Here is an 18,545-nt window from a genome sequence, read left to right on the forward strand (position 1 = left end):
TTGGTGGTCGCCACGCAGCCAATCCGGAGGGGGCACCTCACGCTAGCGCTGGGAGTTTTAAACGCGCAGCCGAGGGGTGCGCGCCGGACGGGAGGTGTGGGTGGCCGGGTGGGAGGCGCCCCGACCCGCGCGCCCGGCGTCGCGCGCGCATTGGCCGGCCCGCGGCTTCCTCCGCCCCCAGCCAATCGCCGGGGACGACTTCCTGGAGGGTTTTTTCCTCGCGTCCAGTGTCGCTAGCCCAGCTCGGAGTCCGTCGGGCGGACCCAGCGAGCCGAGCGCTCCCGCAGCCCTCGGCGCGAGCAGGCCGCGCTGCGCCCCGGCAGCCATGAGGACCCGCAAAGCCTGCCTGCTGCTGCTGCTCTTGGCGCTGGCGCAGCTCTTGGCTGTGGCTAGCGCCCAGGAGGCGGACGAGGAAGGTGAGCTGGGCGTGCGTGCCCCGGGCCTGGCGGGACGCAGCGCCCTGCGCTCCCCGCGACTGGGCCGAGGGGACTCAGCACACATCCCCTCCGGAAAGGGGGGTGACTTGATGGAGTCCCAGGGGACGGTGGCGAAAGCAGGGAATCCAGGGGGAGGTGGGTGGCCGAGAGGCCTGGGCTGGGGAGGAATCCCCTGCCACCTGAGGCAGGAAAAGTGGTCCCTTGTAACGCTCCCGGGAAGGGGAGCGTGGACACTGGCCAGTACTTGGCGTGGCCGAGTGTGAAATGGGACAGGGTCCCTCATGGTTCAGTAGGTGTCGGAGGAGGAGTGAGGGTGTGAGGACCGGAGCGGGAGCCGCCGCGTGTAGCGAGCGTGCTAATTAAAAAAAAAAAAAAAAAAAACGGGCTCTACATTTGCAAATTTTTAACCCAGGCGTTCTGGCGTGAGGGCGAGGGAGACGCTCGGCTTGCGTCTTTTGGAAACTAGAGACTGCCTGCCTTGTACCAGTATTTAGCGCGGTCCTCCCGGAGGCCCTGGGCGGCGAGGGTGGCAAGCGCGGGGTCTGCAGTTTTCTTCGAAATCCGCGAAGGCAGACACCAGAGAACTTTGGAAAGTAGAAAGTCTGGCTTCAAAAAAAACTCGCTATTCCTAGAAAACAGCCTGTTGTCACCCTGTTGATGAGGAGTAACTCTTCTCAGAACTATTTTCTTTCACCTGCTGAGTTCGTTCCAATACAAATAAACGCCCATTTCCAATCTGAATGTGTGGGAGAAATCTGAACTTTACACTCTGTTTTCAAACGGTTTGAGTTTGCCCAAATAGGAGAGGCAGTAAGAAGCAACGCCCTCTGAAAGATGCAGCTGTGGAAGGGAAACAGGTAGCAGGGCCGTGTTGGCCCCTTTATCCAAATCACCTGTTATTATGTAAATTCAGGTACCCCCCCCCCCCCAACGCACTGTGGCAGGGTGCATGGGTGGGTCCCAGGCGCTCCAGATTAAGCAAATTCTTCACGCTGTCTGGGGCGGAGAAAACATTGGGATGCACTTTGGGGTTGAAGGTGTGGGTGGGTGGGTGCCTTGCCTTGGCTTTGAGTCAGTGGTGGAGGGATTCTGGAGCAGCCTGGCCAGGTAGCAGGCTTGGGAAGCAGTGAGGGTGCTTTCACTGTGGGTGGCAGGGTACTTATGGCAGCTGCGATTCTGGCCTGGGATCCTGGTGGCGCAGAGCAAGTCCGCTGGGTTGAGGGCCTGCCTGGCCGACCAGATACTTAGACAACAGACAGGAGAGGCTGTGCCTGCCTCCTGCCCCCGATACTTCAAGGTGTTGTGCTTCCCCCTCTGCTGCTGTAGGAGTTTTATGTCACAGTGTTGCCTCCCCCGCCCTCTCGCTCGCTCTCAAAATGCACATAATACTGTGTAGGTCTTAAGCATTGATGGGCTTTTCTGTGTCGTCACCTGCCCTCTTTGCCCTTGATTGTTACCTGCATTTGTTGCGGGTTGGCTGGTTTAGATGTAAATTCACTTTAGTGTAAATTCACTTGTGTGTTGTGCTAAGGAACTGTTAGCCCTGTCCTGTATCTTCACTCCTGAGAAGGAATTCTATCCCGGGCCTTCAACACGTGGGCAGCCTGAACGATTCCACCTACAGCCGTAGGCGTTGGGGAAAGAAATCGAAGGTGACAGGATGCGTAACAGTTATGGGATTAGGCACCTGCCACACGAGCTTTGGGCAAGTGACTCCACTCCACTTCACCTCTCTCTCCTTCTCTGTAAAGTACGTGTAAGCGACTTCCCTCCAGGGGTGGAATAATGTGTTGAGCTTGGCACACCGCCTGGCACGGGCTAATGACAAATAGCCGATAGCAGTTTGCATACCGGTGTTTGCCATCAGCTGCCCTGTGGTGGCCTAACAGCAGCAGTTTATCCTGTTGCTCATAGCCTGCAGCGTGAACAGCAGGCTGGGCCAGGGTCCCTTGCTGCTATGAGGTGAGTGTGTGGGAGTGGGGGTCTTGCAGCCACTTAGCTAGGGTCCCACATTTTGGGAATCTGCTTTCCTGTGTAGGCCTAGTAGTGAGGCACGTTAAGCCTCTGCCTGCAATGCTGACATCCTGTATAGGCACCAGTTTCAGTCCCGGCTGCTCCACTTCTGATCCAGCTCCCTACTAATGGCCTGGAAAAACAGTGAAGGTGGCCCAGGTACTTGGGCCCCTGCACACTTTTGGGAGACCAGGTGAAGCCCTTGACTTTGGGCCAGCCTGTGTTTGGCCATGTGGGCATTTGAGGAGTGAACCAGCAGAATGAAGATATGTCTCTCCCTCTTTTCTCTCTCCTGCTGTCTCTCTCCCTTCCTGTCCATAACTTTGCTTTTCCAGATAAAAATAAGTATTTTTAAAACTCCAGAAAGTCTTTGCCCATGTGGCATGTGTTAGACATTTTGCTGGCTGAGTCTTGCACCCTGTGTATTGGGTAGGTTGTGGAGTTCTCCCTGCCCTCCTCACCTGCAGAGTGGGTGAAGTTCCCCCAGTGCTTTCTCTCCATCCTTCTCCACCTGCATGTCAATTCCGCTTTTCCTGGACAGAGCTGTGGGTGGGAGACCCTTCCTGGCTGCCCACAGTGGGCCATCCAGCTGGCACCAACAGAGATCCAGGCTAGGGAGAGTGGGCCCACACCAGACCCCAGCTGCAAACTTCAGAAACTTGAAAACGTTCTGCAGTCAACCCCCCGGATTCCTTGGAGGGTTTGAGTGAGGGGTGTCCAGCTTAGCTTCTGGAAAGCTCCCAGCTGGGCAGGGCTGCTGCAGCCACACCTCCCTGTGTACCTGAAGAGTAACTCCAGAGAACCAGTGTCCCAGTGTGAGGTCCTCTGGTTTATGGCGACTGGGCCATGGGACAGGGGTGGAAGCAGCTTTGGGTTGTGGTGGCTGTCAGCCTTGGCGTGGGCTGTTCCTTGCCCTTTCAGTTTATTCTTAGCCGACAACATCAGAGCAACATGTGTGTTTTAATCTCCTGTGATTCTTTCCTGAGAAACGTAAATAGACGAGGAAAGGTTGTCTGGAGGGGTCTGAGAGGAGTGGAGGAAGCTGCCCATGTCTCCCCTGGGAGATGTGGGGATAGCACACACACCCAGGGCAGGCTGTCCTCCCGCAGGCGGGGTCGTGCGTGGGCCCCGGGTGTCTCCCGCTGAGCCCTGGCCTGGCTCTCTGGGCTGGTGAGGAGGAGCATCCCAAAGCCAGCCTGGAGCCTGTGTCTCAAGTGGGGGTTTTTCTTGCAGTGTGTTAGAGTTGCTTGTCCCTCTTCAAACTAAAGAGGAGGTTATCTTAAGTGGGAGAGAGGAATCCATTGGTCAGGAAAGGGCAGGGCTGTCTGCGGGGCAAGGGTGTGTGGAATTATGAGACCATGCGCAGGGGGAGGTGGCCGTTAGTCTGAGGGAGGAAGTGGACCTCAGGAATAAAGGATAAAGCTGCTCTCCCAGCCGGGCCTGGGAAGGTGCCCTGTGGGGCCCTCTGCCAGGCAGGTGTTCAGGCCATCACCTTACCCCCAGTAGTAACTGGCACTCTTGATGTGCCTCCTGGGAATCCTCTGCAGAAGAGAAAAATAATTGGCCCCATGGAAGCTTCTGGCTTCAGAGTTCGTAGATCGCACTGCTGGCTGCACTCAGTTCTGTTCATGTTGTAACGGTAACTGGAGAACCCCTTTTAATAATAACTGTAGTTTCACAATTTCTTTTTTTCTGTGTTTGGCAGAAAATTAAGTTAAACCTTTACAGTAAGACATACTGAGTTTCTCACGTCCTGGAAAGGACCCTTTGCTTCCAAGCGTGGGTGTAATTTTATATGTATTTTAAATTTTGTTGCATGTATTTGAAAGGCTGTGTGTGCTACAGAGATCTCCTGTCTGCTGGTTCACTCCTCAAATGCACGCCATAGCCAGGGCTCAGCCAGGCCAAGACGAGGCCTTCTCCCCGAGTAGCAGAGACCCATTTGAGTTGATACCCGCTGCCTCCCAGAGTGTCCTTTAGCAGGAAGCTGGACATGGGAGTGCAGCTGGCACTTAGGTCGGGCCCTGCAGTATAGGATGTGCATGTCTCAACTGCTGCACTCCATGCTTGTTGTATATTTGTCATACATTCTGGGCCCTCAATTCATCATCTCAATAACTGCCACCTTAGGACCCAGCACGGCAGCCTAGTGGCTAAATCCTCACTTTGCCAAGATCCCATATGGGCACAAGTTCGTGTCCCAGCTGCTCCACTTTCCATCCAGCTCCCTGCTTGTAGCCTGGGAAAGCAATCGAGGACGGCCCAAAGCCTTGGGACTCTGCACCCACGTGGGAGACCTGGAAAGAAGCTACTGACTCCTGGCTTAAGATCAGCTCAGCTCCAACTGTGGCTGTCCCTTGCGAAGTGAACCAGTGAAGAGACATCTTTCTGTCTCTCCTTCTCTCTGTATATCTGTCTTTCCAATAAAAAAAAAAAAACAAATCTTAAAAACAAAAAGCAAACAAAACAAACTTGCCACCCTGTAGATGGTGCAGGGGAGATTCCCTCAGGAGTGCTAAGGCCTGTGGAGCTGTCGGTTAATTCTGCAGGTAAATGCCACTGCTTTTCTGTCCTCCATGATGGAAGATGGAGAATGAGTACTCGCTCCCTGTTTGGGCTGTCTTAGGGGCTCCTAAGAAGTTCTGTTGAACATGCCTCCACCGTGGGAAGCAGCTTGTCCTGCCCTTCAAATCCCGTCCAGGCATTCGGACTATAAATTCTGGACTGTGACTTGAATATGAAGCCATGCCAGTGGCCCCAGCTGGCACGCATAGAGCAGAAACTCCATGATGAGGCGTGTGACCACCCATCTCTTGTGGATCCCAAGGACTAGTAGTAGTGTTTTGAGGTTTTGGGGGTCTAGACGAATTTTAAAGAGTTAGATGGTTTCTTAACCACTGTGGATATTTTCTGCTCAAATTCTTGTGTTAACAGAAAATGCCATCGAGGATGAAGAAGAGGAGGAGGAAGAGGACGATGAAGAGGAAGATGACTTAGAAGTTAAGGAAGAAAATGGTGTCCTGGTGCTGAATGATGCGAACTTTGACAACTTTGTGGCTGACAAAGACACGGTGCTGCTGGAGTTCTATGCTCCATGGTAAGGACAGCTAGCCAGGGCCTGGCTCTACCTCCTCCCCCAGTGAGGGGTGGGGGAGTCACACGCTGTCACCTGGGAGCTGCTTTGTATTGAATGATGAGCCTCTTGGCTTCCGGGGTGGTGGTTATATATACAAGACCCATCCTGGTAGTCACAGCTAGGGCGTGGGCATTTCGCAAGACATGTTGAAAGACCAGTGCCAGGAACAGCCAGGTTCTTGTCCACCTCCCTGCTCCCTGGCCATGCAGGGCTGCGATGGAGGTGGCCTCCCTGAGTGTGACACCCCACTTGTCTTCCTATTTTTGACCCATCATTTTGTAGTACTTGATAACTCTTGTCCCTCAACCCCCAACTCTCTTCTGTTTTTGTCTCAACCACTTCTCTTTCTTGCCCTCCCTGTTTTGTTACTGAAAGAGAGGGATATGTGTGTGTTATCTGTCCAGTGCCTGATGTTTAAGCATAGTGCAAACATTTCTGTATGGTAGCTGGGGGTGGGCATCTTTCCCAGCAGCTAACATCCTGTCGGGGCAGCTGTATGCTTCTGGGGGCACCTGGGTCTGTGTCCCAGCTCTGTTGTTCCTGCTCATGCACATCCTGGCAGGCGGTAGGCCTAACCCAACCCTGGCCGTTGCAGGCATTGGTGATACAAACCAGCATATGGGACCTATATTTGTCTATCTCTCAAATAAATAATCAGTTCTTTTAACAAGGTTATGATATTATTTCCGTTTTATGGTCCTGATATCAGGACTCCTTAACACCTAACAATTCACAGCTCCCAAGAGCTGTTTGTGTTTGTAAAACTTACCAGTGTCTAAAGGTGCTTATTCATTTTGAAAGGATAGCAGCAGCAGAAGGCTGACTTGCTTGTGAGTCGGGAGCCTCTTGAACACTCTGTAGCACACTTGCAAGAGTACCAGAGATAACGAGTTCTGTGAGAAGGTCCCATCTCATAGACTCCTGGAGGAAGGATCACCACACCGACCATTGAGCGACTTAAAGATGGGAAAACTGAGCTTGTGTTTCCCCGGGCAGAACTGACCACAAGCCCTGAGACAGCTGGACTTCCAAGCCATTCAGGCCTCTCCCATTGTGTCTCTTCTTTAACTGCCTGATCCTTCCCAAAGCTCCTGTTTCTGTGTGTATTGTTGAATTCAAATTTCTGGGGTACCATTAACCTGTTTCACCTTCGCTAAACTTGATCCTTAGGTGTGGACATTGCAAACAGTTTGCTCCAGAGTACGAAAAGATTGCCAAAGTCTTGAAGGAGAACGATCCTCCCATTGCTGTTGCCAAAATTGACGCGACCTCAGCGTCCATGCTGGCCAGCAGGTTTGATGTGAGCGGCTATCCTACCATCAAGATCCTGAAGAAGGGGCAGGCTGTGGACTACGATGGCTCCAGGACCCAGGAAGGTGAGCAGGTACCTGCGTTGCTGGAGGACGCTGGCCAGGACTCTTCCCAGTGAAGTAGGAAAGGAAGGAAAGTTGGGGAGACTGGGAACTGGCTTCCCCAGGAGTGGCAGCTCCTCACTGGAAGGTTTAGGGTCTTCGAGATCTCGGTTAAACCTGCCCTTGGGTAGGACAGACCAGCACAGGGGGGATCTCAGACCCGGAGTGTTGAGAAACAGCCCCTGCGGCCTTGGCTCTCAGTGGGTCTCAGCATTTAGTACACATCACAGTTGTCTGGAGGACTTCCGCTCAGTGAGTTTCGGGTTGAGCCAGCTGACTGGCGTTTCTTACAGGCACCCAGGGCTTGCAAAGCCTCATGACGAGAACCGCTGCTGCAGAGTGCTGCGTGCAAAGGGGCCTTGGACGGCACCTGCCCTCAGGCCCGCATCTGGCGTGGCGCACATTCACTGAATGAACAAGTGAAAGTATGGCATCCTGTAGCAAGGCCATGTCGTTCCTCCGTCTCCTCTCCCCTCTTCCCCCAGCTTATTTTCACATTATTTGAGAGAGACAGAGATCTTTCCACTCACTGATTGGCTCATCAGATGCCTCTAACAGCTCTGGCTGGACCAGGCTGCAACCAGGGACCTTGAACTCCATCTGTGTGTCTTGTGGTATCAGGGACCTGAGCCATCACCTTGCTGCCTCCAAGGGTGCGCATCAAAGAAGTATCAGAAGCATGGGTGCTGGAATGTGTACCGGGTGCCCCACCTGGGGTGCCGGCGTGCCCAGCAGCACCCAGATGCTTGTCCAGTGTGTCTCTTAGTGACCTAACGGCAGCAGCCCCTGACGCTGCATCCATCGGATAGGGCTCTATTCTTTTTAAGATTTATTTTATTTTATTTTACTTTATTATTGTATTTTAAAGACAGATACACAGAGAGAAAGGGAACAGAGAGAAAGATCTTCCATCCACTGGTTCACCCCCCAAGTGGCCAATCCAAAGCCAGGAGCCTCTTCTGGGTCACCCACATGGGTGCAGGATCACAAGACTTTGGGCTGTCCTCTACTGTTTTCCCAGGCTACAAACAGGGAGCTGAATGGGAAGTAGAGCACCTGGGACACAAACTGGTGCCCATATAGGATCCAGCTGGATGCAAAGCAAGGATTTAACCACTAGGCTACCGCGCTGGGCCTCAGGGCTCAGTTCTTTAAAGCCACAGATTAGGCACATGTGCTGGAGTGGTGGAACATGAGATCAGTTGGATGTGGCCTGGTTCCTTCCAGTTGGTGTGACAGTCCCCTTCTGCGCCTTTCAGTGGTAGAACCTACTGTGGGTCACCTGATGCTCAATTTTACAGCCTGTTTGTTGACTGGGAAGTGTATGTGATTCGTAATCAGGTCGTGCAGTGAAGTGTCTTTCAGAGTGAACCGTCTCTTTCATGATTGTGACCAGAATGGCAAGTCTCTTTGATGTTCTCCAGAAGTATTTTGTGTACAGAAAAGCAAATATGTTTGTACCTATGTTTCTCGCTTTTGCAGTTGCTAGCTTATCTTAAATACCATTCTGCACCTTCATGCTTTTATTTAACAAATATATCTTGGCCATATCAGTGCCTAAGAAATGGTATCTAAAAATGGCTGTAGCAACAGGTGTTTGGCGGAGCATTAAGGCGCTGCTTGTGATGCCTCTGTGCCATATCAAAGTGCCAGAGTCCGAGACCCAGCTCTGCTCCCCATCCTGGTCGCCTGGGGTGTGGTGTGCACCTCAGTGGAAGGTACAGGTGGTGGTGGCTGAAAATGGGCTTCTGCCACCTGTATCCGTGCTCCGGCCTCCTGAAGTGAATCAGGGAATAGCTCTGTGTCTGTCTGTCTGTCTGTTTCTCTGCCTTTGAAATAAATAAAAATAAGTAAAACAGGTTAAAAGTAAATATCCATGCCTGTTTGGAGGTGTGTCCCCTGCACTGAACTGAGTGGAACTTGGCCCATGAGAAAGCGTAAGCCAAAGTGGACTGCTCACTCTGCTGGCCCACTCCGAGTGCCTCCCACTGGACGCTGGAGAGGGCCCGCAGTGTGTGCCCCGATCCACCACTGTGCCTGTGCTCACACCTCGGGATTGGCTTCCTGCTGGATCCAGCAGCCTCTGGTCCTGAGAGCCACCCAGTGGGGTTTTAGTAGGTTCCGTGTCCCACTGTAGGAGTTGAATCCATCTTAGGGGCGTGAAGCTACAAGCCCCTGCTCCTCTGACATCCCTCTTGATTTTGGAACTCATTTGTGACACAAGTCGTGCACTTGTGCTGGGTGTGACTGAATACCATGAGCAGTGCTCTGGACATGGTAGGGAGGTACCCACGGTCGCATTAATAGACAGATGGAGTGCAGGTCATTTGCAGCTGGTTCTGTAGCCTGGGAATAAAGAAGTTTGATTCAACAGTAGATCTTGCACCATGTAGGAAAGCCTGCAGGGTGTGCCTGTGGGGGTAGAGGTGGGCCCGTGGACCTTCCTCCTTTCCAGCTCTCTCAGCTGCAGAGGTGCTGTTGGATTTCAGGAGGTCATGTTTCCTGGTCTCCTTGGGGACACTGTCACTCTCTTGTCCTGCCCGCCTCTGGCCCTGGAGTGAGGAGGAAGGACTTACCCAGCAGGGTCTTGTTTGGTTTCTTTCAGAAATTGTCGCTAAGGTCAAAGAGGTCTCCCAGCCCAACTGGACCCCCCCGCCGGAAGTCACGCTGGTGCTGACCAAAGAGAACTTCGATGACGTGGTGAACGGCGCAGATATCATTTTGGTGGAGTTTTATGCACCTTGGTAAGAAGGGTCTGGGTCTCATACTGTTACATGTTGGTTGGGGCCTTCCCATATTCAGCACATTCCTGGGCACTGGGTGAGGGCGTGGCAGACAGACAGCAGGCCTCTGCAGGTTGCAGGCCAAAGCAGAGGAGCCAGTCTGCTGATGAGAGGTGACTAGAAGGGAGATGTAGGGATGGGAGAGGAGAGAGGGCTTGTTTCTTCAAGAGAACGACCACAAGAAAAATAGAAAAAATGTGTGTGTGAGGGACCCAGTTTTTCGGTAACCAGTGTGGCTGCAACCACCCTGCTTCCTGGGGAGGTTGTTGGAGAAGGGGTGTGACCAACTGTGTGAGTCAGCTGGGAGCAGTCGGGTTGGGTAGACGGCCGAAGGAGTAAAGGCTTTGCAAGGGAGAGTAGTGAGGGCCGGTCAGCCATTCCAGGAAATGGCCCGGAGCACAACCAGGAGTCACCTGATGGTTCTGGTCCTGGGTAGGCCTGGTGTTAGAATGTGCTGTGTACACCCAGAGTGAGAGCCAGCAGACTGAGTCTGGACTAGGAGCCATCCGCCCAGAAGGACTTGCCTCTAGAGCATGCATGCTGTGACTGAGCCTTGGGGGTTCACTGAGGAGAGGAAGAATTGGGACCTCGAATCCAGAGGCAGAGGCTGGGGCCGACACTCAGTGCAGGGCCTCACCGTCCACGTGGGGGAGGGGAGGGCACCAGGCCAGCATGCTCCCCTGTGCACACAAACCTCCTGCTCTCTGGGTTTCACCATGTAAAATTTTGTGGTTTAAAAACCACTACATCTGGTAATGTATGAGATAAAAGACAAAAGATATATATGATTTATTTACTTTTACTGGAAAGTCAGATATACACAGAGAGGAAGAGAGACAGAGAGGAAGATCCTCTGTCTGCTGATTCACTCCGCAAGTGGCTACATTGGCCACTGCTGTGCCGATCCAAAGCCAGGAGCCTGGAGATTCTTCCAGGTCTCCCACACAGGTGCAGGGTCCCAAGGCTTTGGATCATCCTCTACTGCTTTCCCAGGCCACAAGCAGGGAGCTGGATGGGAAGTGGGACTGCTGGGACACAAACTTGGCACTCATATAGGATCCGGGCATGTGCAAGATGAGGACCCTAGTTACTAGGCTACTGTGCTTGGCTCAAAAGAGATTTGATTTTATATTTGAAAGGCAGTCTTACAGAGAGGAGAGACAGATTTACCATCTGATGGTTCACTCCCCAAATGGCCACAATGATGCGCTGGGGTAGTCCAAAGCCAGGAGCTTCTTCTAGGTGTCTCGTATGGGTGCCAGGGCCCAAGCACTTGGACCATGTTCCGCTGCCATCCCAGGCCACGTTAGCAGTAAGCCTGATGGGAAGTGGAGCAGCCAGGGCTTGAACTGGCATCCGTAAGGCAGAGGCTAAGCTAACTGCAGCACAGCACTGGCCCCAACAGATGGATTGTTGAAGAGAAAAATAAGCTAGGTGAAGAGAAAGAAAATACCACTGTATGTGGGGAGCCGTGGGTCCCGGGCACCCCCATAAGACCCTCCTGTGGTACTGGACAGGTGCTGGTCTGCTACAAAGGGGGCACTGGCCTAGTGGATGGGAAGAAATGCAGCAATGACCGTGCCATCCCTTGATGGATGGCCCAGGACTGGGTGCTGGCTGGCACGGCTCGGGCCGTGTGTGTGGTGTGGGCCCATCAGGCTTGTGCTACTTGGAGAATGCTCGTCTTCGCTTTGAGTCACTGCTTGGGATGCATGCCTCCATCTTTGGGGACCCTGAGGGTTCCTGGCCGGGTGTCATGGTTGTCTTAGTTGAGAGTTCTTCTCGTGGGCACTCCTCCTCCACCCTCATTGGTGTGTGTCGGGGAGGGGGTGGTTGTTACATTCTTGCTGTTGTGGCTCCTGTTGGTATCACTGGCTCTGCCCACTGCACCTCTCCTTGCTCACTCACATCCCAGCTCAGCTGTCACTGCCTACATGAAGCCATCTTTGACTTGTGTCCATGCTGGTCCCCAACTTCCCAGCCAAGAAAATCCTCTCTCTTGGAGAGGGCATTGTCTCTCCTGGCCTGGTGCTTCTGGCAGCACGCAGGTGCATGTGAGCATGCCCTCCCCCTCTGCCCGGGTGTTAGTGTCTCCCGAGGGGCCTTGTGCAGCGCCCTCACCTAGCAGGCATGCTCGGTCGGGACACAGGATGGGCTGGGGGTAAGTCTGCAGGGGAGCAGGTCTCAACAGCTGGCTTCCTCCTGGCAGGTGTGGGCACTGCAAAAAACTTGCCCCTGAGTACGAGAAGGCGGCCAAGGAGCTCAACAAGCGCTCTCCCCCTATTCCCCTGGCAAAAGTTGATGCCACAGCAGAAACAGACCTGGCCAAGAGGTTTGGGGTCTCCGGCTACCCCACCCTCAAAATCTTCCGCAAGGGAAGACCTTTTGACTACAACGGTCCACGAGAAAAATATGGTATGCCGCTTCCTCTTCTCCGCCCTGTGGGATGGCACTGTCGCTGAAGGTGCCAGGAGCTGGCTGGTGGGACGGGGCGGGCAGTTCCGAGGGCCCCCGGTCAGATGCCTGCTTTGCCCCCAGGGATTGTGGACTACATGATCGAGCAGTCCGGCCCTCCCTCCAAGGAGGTCCCCACCCTGAAGCAGGTGCAGGAGTTCCTGAAGGACGGAGACGATGTCATCATCATCGGGGTCTTCAAGGGGGACACTGACCCGGCCTACCAGCAGTATCAGGATGCTGGTGAGTTGTCACCCCACAGCCCCACCAGGCCAGGGGAAGGTGGCTACTGTGGCACAACTCCCACAGCCTCAGTGGGAATGAGCTCTCCCTTCCGGGACTGGGGTTGGCTCCTTCATTGCCCAGGGATGAGGGGGTGGTCATGCTGGGAGTAGGGGAGACTCACTGTGCCTCTCTGCCTGGTTGCTAAGGATGGTGGGGGAGGAGCCTAGTCGGACTCTTCCAGTTGATTGTCTGCCTTCCTCCTTTGAGGAGCCCCTTCCCCAGGACCCACTGCATAAAGGAGGGTCTGTTGAATGCAAAAGGGCTGCATCCTGGGCTGAATCCCACCTCAGGGGGAACTGTTGACGCCCCATGGAGGGGCTGGCATTTGGTCCAGTGGTTAAGGCGGCCACAGGCCATGTCCAAGCGTAGGTGTTTGTTATTCAGCCGTGTCTCCCGACTCCAGCTTCTGCTACTGCAGACAAGGCAGGCACCCCTGGATTGAGTTCCTGGTTCTGGCTGTGTGGGAATTTGGGGAGTGAACCAGCAGATGGGAGAGTGTGTGTGTGTGTGTGTGTGTGTGCGCGTGTGGGTGCGTGCCTCCATCTCCCACCCGCTGTCCGCCCCTCTGTGGGTGCTTAATGTGAAACCTCAGCAGAGAGGCATGGGCAAGGTGGCACCTGTTTGCTGAGTAGTTTTGGCTGATCTGTATTTTAAAAAAAAAAAAGACTTCAATCACTCAGGCACCTTAATTAAACTGCATTTTATTCTGATCATTTTTTTCAGCTAACGACTTAAGAGAGGATTACAAGTTTCACCATACTTTTAGCACTGAAATAGCAAAGTTCTTGAAAGTCTCTCCAGGAAAGTTGGTGGTGATGCAGCCTGAGAAATTCCAGTCCAAGTTTGAGCCCAAGAGCCACGTGGTGGACATACAGGTGAGGGACGGCTACCTAGGGCACCCAGGACACCTGGCCTGAGGGCTCCCTGCCCTTCCTCACCGGTTCCCTGGAGGCGTGGGACTGGAGCATGGCGCCAGGTGGCTGGTTCATCGTCCCCGTCTACTGGACAGAGTTGGGAACTCATGTACCTGGTACCTCCTGGAGCCGAGGCTCTAGCAAGGCTCTACCTGCTTTTGCCAGAGCAGTTGTTTCTGCCGCTCATATCTCCTGGAAGGCAAGCACCAGGCTCCCCTGGCAACCATTCAGCTGTGGGCTTAGCCAGGCTGTCACCAGGTGTGTGGCTGGCAGAGCCAAGCCTCGCTTGTTGGCAGGCCAAGGGCAAGCCCTCTCTGTTTTCTGGATTCTGTCCAATCCCCCACTCTGAACAGACCCACGTCATCTTCCTAAAGGGCATGGCACATTCAGTTCTAGAAGTACAGAGGATCACCCAGACCAGGACAAGCCTGGGTCTAGCTCCGTATGCCAGAGGGCTTCACTGAATAGAGCTTAAGATTAGGAGGAAATCAGCTTGTGGGTTCTTGAACCCATCCCGGGGGTCACTGCCAGGCTGTGCTGACCCCACTGCATGGAGGTGGACCCGGAAGAGGACAGGGCAGGCAGGGAAAGCAGGAACATGGTGGTGTCTTGGCGCTGGTTTGGTTTTGTTACTTTCATTTGCTTACTGGGGCTTCCAGGGCCCTCCTTGTGTGTTTTTTCCACACACTGTACCCACTTCGTGCCATCAAACCAGAGCCCTCCTTGGAACATGGTGCCCAGCTGCTAACCTAACACTGAGACCTCCCACCTGGCCGTAGAGTAGAGCACCAGTGTGGATCCTGTACGAGCCTTGCCACCTCGGCCTGACTGCTGAGCTCTCTGCACCCCCCTGCCCCGCCACCTCGGCCTGGCCGCTGAGCTCTGTGCACCCCCCAGTCCTGCCACCTTGGCCTGGCCACTGAGCTCTGTACACCCGCCAGCCCATGGTTCTTTTCCAGAGAGAAGTGTTTGGTCTCCGCGTGGTAGCCTCTTAGCTCCCTCAGACTCCTACTTATCCAAGGCCATGCTGTTGCCCGGCAGAATGCGTGGGCCAGAATGTGGTTTCTCCAGGCTTCGTCTCACCTGCTCGCAGGGCTGTGATGAGGAGGAGAGCTAAAGAAGGATGGTTCTGTACAGCCCAGGACATGCCTGAAACAATCTCTGGGCTCCATGAAGAGCGTTAGTGTTCCCAGGAAGAGAAGGGATGAGTTTGGAAAGGGGTGGGAGGTATCTCTGTCCACTGAAGCCCACCCTAACCCATGCCCTCCCTGGAGCCAGGATTCCACGGAGGGATCAGCCATCAAGGACCACATAGTGAAGCATGCCCTGCCCCTGGTCGGCCACCGCAAGAGCTCCAACGATGCCAAGCGCTACAGCAAGCGCCCCCTGGTGGTCGTCTACTACAGTGTCGACTTCAGCTTCGATTACAGAGCTGGTGAGTCCCCAAGACCTGCATGGCCCAGGGCACCTCACTTTAGAAACCCTGCCCTGGTGGCCGGGGTAGATTTTCATTATGTGCTGCATAGCTCTGTTCTCCTTCCCTTTTTAGCGAGAGACAAGTTTAATGTTGAGTCAGGAATTCTCTTCAGAGGGAGCTGGCAGAGCTAAGACGCCTTCCCTGGCAGCAGCTGTGTCTCCTGGGCCTGTGGGCCGTGACCCACCTGTGCTCACAGCGCGTACCGTGCTTGGGAATGTTCCCCTGACTGATGCCATGCTGGAGGGTATCAACAGTGTCCGTCTCAAGCCCCTCCTGGGGTTTTGGCTGGGGCTGGCGCTCTACTGACCGCTGAGCTCACAGCCCTTGGCTTGTCGTTGCAGCCACTCAATTTTGGCGGAACAAAGTCCTGGAGGTGGCCAAGGACTTCCCCGAGTACACGTTTGCCATTGCGGACGAGGAGGACTATGGCACGGAGGTGAAGGACCTGGGCCTCAGCGAGAGCGGGGAGGACGTGAACGCAGCCATCCTGGACGAGGGCGGCAGGAAGTTCGCCATGGAGCCCGAGGAGTTTGACTCGGACGTCCTCCGCGAGTTTGTCACAGCCTTCAAAAAAGGTCAGCTGCTCTCCTCTGCCTGCCTCACGTGCCAACTCGCACAGCACGGGCAGGAAGCGTGGCCAGCTGGGCCCCTCCCACGCACGCTCTCACTTTCCCCCATGCAGCCTGAACCTCAAGCCACAAAGGTAGCCAGGAGTTGGGAGCATTCAGGAATATTTTCCCTTCAACAGATCCTCCATTGCTCACTTTGAAAGCAGGCGCACATTTGGGTCCTGACATAGGTTTGTTGAGGATCACATAGCCTCAGCAAGCTCAATTTCAGGGCAAGAGCAGGGCTTCGCTGCCGGCAGAGGCGTTGGCAGCTGCAGCCAAGAAAGGGCAGAGTTGGGGTGTGACTGCTGGCACCTCGGTGGCCTCCATGTCCCCTGGGAGCCTCTGTCCAGCTGTTTGCCCTCCTGGCTCTGTGGAATCCGAGGACAGAGCCAGCCCCCGGCCCTTCTGCTTTCCTCTCTGTGGTTGGTGTTGGTTGGTTGGTTGGTTGGTTATGGGGGTTTTTTCTTTTGGTTTTTGCTTTTAAGAAAAAGGACAAATGTGTCAGGAATTGTAACACACCTTCAAAATAGGCCTCTTGGGGTTGGCATTGTGTTGTGCAGCTGAAACTGTCCCACTCCTGCTAATGGGCCTGGGACAGTGCCTGGGGCCCCTCCACCCACATGGGAGACTGGGAAGAAGCTGCTGACTTTAACCTGACCCAGCCCTGGCTGTTGCGGCTGTCAGAGAGTAATGTCCCAGTGCCCGTCCTAGTGCTCCTGGGCCCCAGTGACTCCTGCTCTGGGCAGAGCCTGGAGCCCACTAGACCACAGGCCGGGTTCACTTGGCAAGGACTGGGAGAGTAGGAGATGGGTTACTGGAGGAATAAGGTGCCCCTTGGTCAGGGTGAGGCTGCTGAGGACATGGCCCTCCTGGCTCAGGGAGCACGTGACGTGCCCCTGGGTCAGCCCGGATCACTGACACTGCCTTCCCACTGCGTCCCTGCTTTAACAGGAAAACTGAAGCCGGTCATCAAGTCACAGCCGGTGCCCAAGAGCAACCAGGGGCCCGTCAAAGTCGTGGTGGGGAAGACCTTCGACTCCATCGTGCTGGACCCCAAGAAAGACGTCCTCATTGAGTTCTACGCGCCGTGGTGCGGGCACTGCAAGCAGCTGGAACCTGTCTACACCAGCCTGGCCAAGAAGTACAAAGGCCAGAAGGGCCTGGTCATCGCCAAGATGGACGCCACCGCCAACGACATCACCAGCGACCGCTACAAGGTGGATGGCTTCCCCACCATCTACTTCGCTCCCAGTGGGGACAAAAAGAACCCAATTAAGTTTGAGGGTGGAGACAGAGATCTGGAGCATTTGAGCAAGTTTATAGACGAACACGTGACCACACAGAGCCGGACCAGGGAAGAGCTCTGAAGGCCTGCAGCCTGCACGGGGCGGGGGCGAGCAGACGCTGCGGCAGCCTTGGCTGGGGCCTCACAAGGCAGTACCATGACCTTTTGGGGTTTGTTTTGTTTTGTTAATTTTTTTATATTTTGGTATTCTAGCCCACATTCTGAATACTGGGTAACCGGGAATGACCCAATAGTTAGTCCAGATTTTTATGGAAGATACATTTATTTTTATTGGGAGTTTGATTTTTTTGGGGGTGGGGGTGGCTTTCCACTTTCTTTAATATTTCCTTAAAGCTTGTAAGCTGAATCTGTTCTGAAAGTATTTTCTTTTTTAATTTAAAGTTAAAAAAACCTTTGCCACACCACATTGGTCTTGCCTTTATTTTCTCATTGTCTGAGGGATGGCTACCCTAAGAAGATGGGCCTGTCAGTGTAGAGCTAGACCCGGACCCGGACACAAACGTTCCAGGGTGGGAGTGGACAGATGGGAGGCAGGGCAGGACAGAAACGCCAGCATCAGCCTCAGTGATGATGTCACTTGTGTCCCAGGAGCCACAGAAGGCCTGGCCCCAGCTTGGTGGGCAGGGGGTGATCTCAGGCAGGTTCTGTCGTGCTGGGGAAGGGGCAAAGGATGAGGAGATGGCAAAGCGCTGGTCTCGGGCTGGGGAAGGAGCCCGGCCTGCCCTCACTGGAGGGTGCTGTGGCTCAGACGGCTTCGTGTGGTATTTCGCCCAGGAATTTGTTCCTGTTGATAAGTCTTGCTACTCCTTCCTCTTTGCCTGTCACCTGCTCCAAGCTTTGTGTTTCTAAAATGTTTCTTACTTGAAACCAGTTCCCCTCTGCTGTTTCACTCCTGGGATCCCCTTCACAAGCAGGACTGAGCTGGGCTGGACCGAAGCCAGGAACTGGAACTTGGGGGAGGCAGGGACCCAGCCACTTGTGCCATCACGTGCTGCCGCCTAGGGACCATGTCAGCTGGAACCTAGAATTGGGAACAGAGCCAGGACTTGACCCAGGCAGGCACTCCCAAGAAGGACCCAGGTGCCCTACCCAGCAGCTCCCTGGCTTTGTGGGCAGTGACTGTGTGCACATAGCCTGGCAGTGGAGAGGCCGGGGCCCGGGGCCTGGCTGGGCTTTTCCACAGGCCATGGTGGGAGGGGGAGTGCCAAGGCACAGAGCACCCGCTGCCTGCAGGGCTTCCAAATCGACAGTGACCCGGTGTGCTGTACCCTGCTGCGTGTCCTCCCGTCTGCCTAGGGTAGTGGAATTAACAGATGGATGCCACAAAGTTTTTGATATCCATGTAGTTTTTTTTTTTGTCATAGGCGTTCTTCATGGACTTTTTGGAATGCTCAGACGCACATTCCAAAAGTCTTGCACCAAAACGAACTCATGTTCTAATTCTACTTTCCACAAACCTTTGAGAAATACCGTGAGTTGATGTTCCCTGCATGGAACCAGGAGGGCAGGGGTGTAGTCTGGAGACCGTAGCGCCCAGGAGGTAACCCTGCGTCAGAAGACATCTCCACACGGATCGGGGAGCTGGCTCAGAGCCGCGGAGGAAAGCGCATCAGTTCCAACCCAGGGTAAGCATATCATCGTGAATATATGCAGGAAGATGGTAGGCCCAGAGAGGGTGACCCCCAGGCAGGGGTCCAGAGCAGCCAGCCAGAGAGGA

General features: G+C 54.3%; 1 protein-coding gene across 1 annotated transcript; it reads left to right on the top strand.

The window, feature by feature from the left end:
• The first annotated feature begins 78 nt into the window (after positions 1–78).
• PDIA4 (protein disulfide isomerase family A member 4) lies at positions 79–17,130 on the top strand. The gene is made up of 10 exons (XM_004597801.3): positions 79–416; positions 5,385–5,547; positions 6,757–6,962; positions 9,604–9,742; positions 11,991–12,196; positions 12,320–12,478; positions 13,244–13,395; positions 14,713–14,869; positions 15,253–15,486; positions 16,474–17,130. The coding sequence occupies exons 1-10, from the start codon at positions 326–328 to the stop codon at positions 16,887–16,889; spliced, it is 1,923 nt and encodes a 640-aa protein (XP_004597858.2). The 5' UTR covers positions 79–325; the 3' UTR covers positions 16,890–17,130.
• The last annotated feature ends 1,415 nt before the right edge of the window (positions 17,131–18,545 follow it).

This window comes from Ochotona princeps, chromosome 25 (genome assembly GCF_030435755.1).
Source record: "Ochotona princeps isolate mOchPri1 chromosome 25, mOchPri1.hap1, whole genome shotgun sequence".
NCBI classification, from domain to species: Eukaryota; Metazoa; Chordata; class Mammalia; order Lagomorpha; family Ochotonidae; genus Ochotona; species Ochotona princeps.